Below are 3,500 nucleotides of genomic sequence, written 5' to 3'. Positions count from 1 at the left end.
AGGTCCTCGCGTCCCTCAGCTTCCAGAAACGCCTCTAACCATCCCCTCCAGGCCTCTCAGGCCGCCGACCCACCCCGGGCACGTCATTCCCGCCTCCGCGCTTCAAATCCGCCCCTCCGGCTCCGCGAGGGCAGCGAACGCCGCAGGCCAGACGCCCCCGACGGACCCTCAGCCCCACGAGCCGCGCCGGCCCTGACCGTTTCTGGGCCTCCAATCCCCACAGACGGATCTGCCGGTCATACTGCGCCGCCTCCTCCTCACTGATGCCGCCGCCGGCCTCCTCCTTCTCCACCATGGCGCCGGCTCTAGCTGCCTGCACTCGGGTCCTGCCCACGGCAACCGCGCGCCGGCCCCACGCGCCGCCAACAGACGCCGGCTGCGCGCCCGGGCCGCGTCTGCGCCTGCGCCAGGGACCACGCCTGCGCAGGACCTCCCCCACGGCGCAGCCCGCCCCTAGAGCCCGGGACCACGTGAAGGTCGCCCGCCTAAAAGGCGGGCCGACGAGACTGCCGGTCACGTGACGGGGACTCCAGCCAATCCTGGCCCCAAAATGGCGCGGGTTCTTGCCTCCCGCCTCGCGCCGACGATAAGTACCCAAGGGCTCCCTTAACGCGGCTTTTTATTTACTTTTTAAACTTATTTTTGTTTTTTAATTTTTTACTTATGGGTCTTTTAAAATCAGCAGACATGTATCTAGCACCTGCTGAAATCTCGGTATTGGTGTGAAGTGGGGCAGCGAATAGAGCCCTGCCCTCAGGGAGCTCACGTTCTATTGAGAGCCCCTAAAAAAACAGAAATCAGGCCGTGATAAATGCTGCGGAGAAAAAGAAACCCGATGGGACTACATGGTTACAGGAGTGGCCACAGGGAAGGTTGTCCCAGAAAGATGCTGTTGAACAGAGATCTGAAGGGACTGAGGAAACAAACTGTTTGGTTACCAGTTAGATGGAGCATTTCTGGTCAGGGCAAACAGCAGGTGCAAAGGCCCTGAGACTGGAATGTGCTAGCATAGCTGAGCAAAGTGGCTGGAGCAGAGTGGGAGGATGGGCTCGTGGTAACAGGTGAAATCGTAGATGAAGCAAGGTGGGCCATCCCAAGAGGCCTTGGAGGCTAGTACTAGTCAATGTGTATTTTATTTAGGCAAGGTGCCTTTTTATTATTCATTCAACAAATACTTATTGAGCATTTGTTACATGTTAGCTGTTGAGCTCAGTGCTGGGGTAGAACACAAAAAAAATAGCTGCCCTCTCATGGACTTTAAATGGGTTTTCAATGAATCCTTTCCTCTTCTTCTTCTTTTTTTTTTTTTTAGTTTATTAGAGAGAGAGAGAGATGGGGTGCCTGGGTGACTCCATCAGTTAAGCATCTGACTTCGGCTCAGGTCATGATCTCCTTGTTTATGAGTTTGAGCCCCAAATCAGGCTCTGCGCTAAGTGTGCAGAGCTTGCTTGGATTCTGTCTCCCTCTTTCTCTCTGCTCCTCCCCCACTTGCACACGTACTTTCCCTGTCTCTCTCTCTCTCTCTCTCTCTCAATAATAAATAAATAAACTTAAAAAAATTTTTTTAAAGAGAGGGCACAAACCTGCAAGTGAGGGAGGGGCAGAGAGAGGAGAGAGAGAATCCCAAGCAGGCTCTGTGCTGTCAGCGGGGAGCCCGAGGTAGGGCTCAATCTCAAGAACCATGAGAAAATGACCTGAGCCGAAATCAAGAACCGGATGCTTAACCGACTGAGCCACCCAGGCTCCTCCACGTGAATTATCTTTGTAATTTTTATGAGATTAGTTAGGTTCTTTAATATAACTGTTTCATAGCTGGTGAGTCTGAGGGCCGGCAAAGTTAAGTGTTAGCCTGAACAAAGTCCTATATCTTAGAAGTCATGAAAGTAGGGTTCAGACCCAGGCAATGTGGCCCTCATGCTTCATCCAACGGTTATACTACTAGTGGTGTGTTCAGCTTCTACTCCGGGCTCAGATCTTGCCCTGGAGGTACATACTCTGTGAGCCTCAGGGATCGATATTTTATCCCCTTTTACAGATTACAACTCTGGGACCCAGGAAGGGGTAGGAATTCATCCAAGATCACGACATCCCTCAAAAAAAAGTGTGGCCAAAGCCTACTCTTGGTTATTGACGTGAAACAGATTACAGAAAAGATTAGGGACTTGAAACAACACTACATATTTATGATTGCTTATAGTTTCATGAATCGGGGATTCTGGGAGCAGCTGGCCTGAGCTGTTCTGGCACAAGGTCTTTTATGAGAATGCGGTCAGAGGTCAGCTGGCGTTACAGTCATGTGACTGCTTTCAATGGATGATCCTCTTCCAAGATGACTCATTCCTGTGGCTGGCAAGCTGATGTTGGCTGATGGCTGGGGACCTCAGTTCCTCTCTGCATGGGCCTAACCCCCGGGCTGCTGGAGTGTCCTCCTGACTCGGTGGCTAACTGCCTCCAGAGTGCGTGATCCACGAGAGCAAGCTGAAAACGGCAATGCCTGTTAGAACTCAGCCTCGGAAGTCACACACTGCCGCCTCGGCAATAGCCCATTGGTCACGCCCAGCTCTATTCATTCTGGGACAAGGACACTACAAGGGCATGACTACTAAGGGGCAAGGATCCTTTGGGGACCATCTTGGAGACTGACTGGTTACCACAATGCCCGGGCAGTGCTGAAGAGCTAGGAGCAAAAGGGAGGCAGTACTTTATCAGCCAAAGAAATATTCATTAAATGCTCTCAACATACATTTACCACATCCCTACCATGTGTTTGGCTGTATGCCAAAGTCCAGGGGAAACAATAATAATAAAAATGGACATACTCCAGGGGCGCCTGGGCAGCTTAGTCAGTTGAGCGTCAGACTTCTGCTCAGGTCACGATCTCACGACGCGTGGGTTTGAGCCCTGCATCAGGCTTTGTGCTGACAGCTCAGAGCCTGGATCCTGCTTCAGATTCTGGCTCTCCCTCTCTTTCTGCCCCTCCCCTGCTCCCACGCTCGCTCTCTCTCTCTCTCTCTCTCTCTCTCTCAAGAATAAAATAAGCAATAAAAAAATTTTAATAATAAAAAAATGGAATCGCTTCTCGGCCTTTTGGCTAAGATCAAGTGTAATGTCGTTCTTGTCAGTTTAACATCTGACACGTCATCTGTGCGAGGACGGTATGTTAAATGAATTTTTGAAGCCGGGCGCTGGACTGGGAGCTTGCTCCATCCACTCCGCGCATCGCCCTGGGATTGCAGTGCTGCCGGGAGCGGTGCCCCCCCTCGGGGCAATAGGACTGTGGCCTAAAGGCAGCTTCTGCCCTTTAGTCCGCCCTCACGCCTGCGGCTTCTGCGTTGGTGGACGCCGGGTCATTTGGGATTCATTGTCGGGCAGTCTCCAGCTTTCCCAGAAGGTTGGGAGCTGTGCTATGAAGGAAGCCCTTCTGATTCGACTGCCAGCAATTTCGGTCCTCGGGATGCCTGCTCTGCGGGTGAATCAGGGAGGAGTCACACTCTTTCCAG

The 3,500-nt window shown here is 52.2% G+C and overlaps 1 protein-coding gene and 1 non-coding gene across 2 annotated transcripts in view; one reads left to right on the top strand and one right to left on the bottom strand.

Annotated features, from left to right (window-relative positions):
* The window catches only part of SAE1 (SUMO1 activating enzyme subunit 1), a 34,678-nt gene extending 34,268 nt beyond the window's left edge, over positions 1-410 (bottom strand). The window contains exon 1 of the mRNA XM_029924329.1: positions 198-410. Coding sequence (XP_029780189.1) covers positions 198-295 — 98 coding nt within the window. The 5' untranslated portion in view covers positions 296-410. The remainder of the gene's footprint in view (positions 1-197) is intronic.
* A 2,661-nt stretch (positions 411-3,071) lies between these two features.
* LOC115281341 lies at positions 3,072-3,261 on the top strand. The gene has a single exon (XR_003904254.1). It is a non-coding gene; the product is annotated as a U2 spliceosomal RNA (small nuclear RNA).
* Positions 3,262-3,500: the final 239 nt, after the last annotated feature.

The sequence above is a fragment of the Suricata suricatta genome, chromosome 16 (genome assembly GCF_006229205.1).
Source record: "Suricata suricatta isolate VVHF042 chromosome 16, meerkat_22Aug2017_6uvM2_HiC, whole genome shotgun sequence".
Lineage (NCBI taxonomy): Eukaryota > Metazoa > Chordata > Mammalia > Carnivora > Herpestidae > Suricata > Suricata suricatta.
Note: the sequence above shows the minus strand (reverse complement) of the source record. Positions and strands in the feature narration are given on the sequence as shown.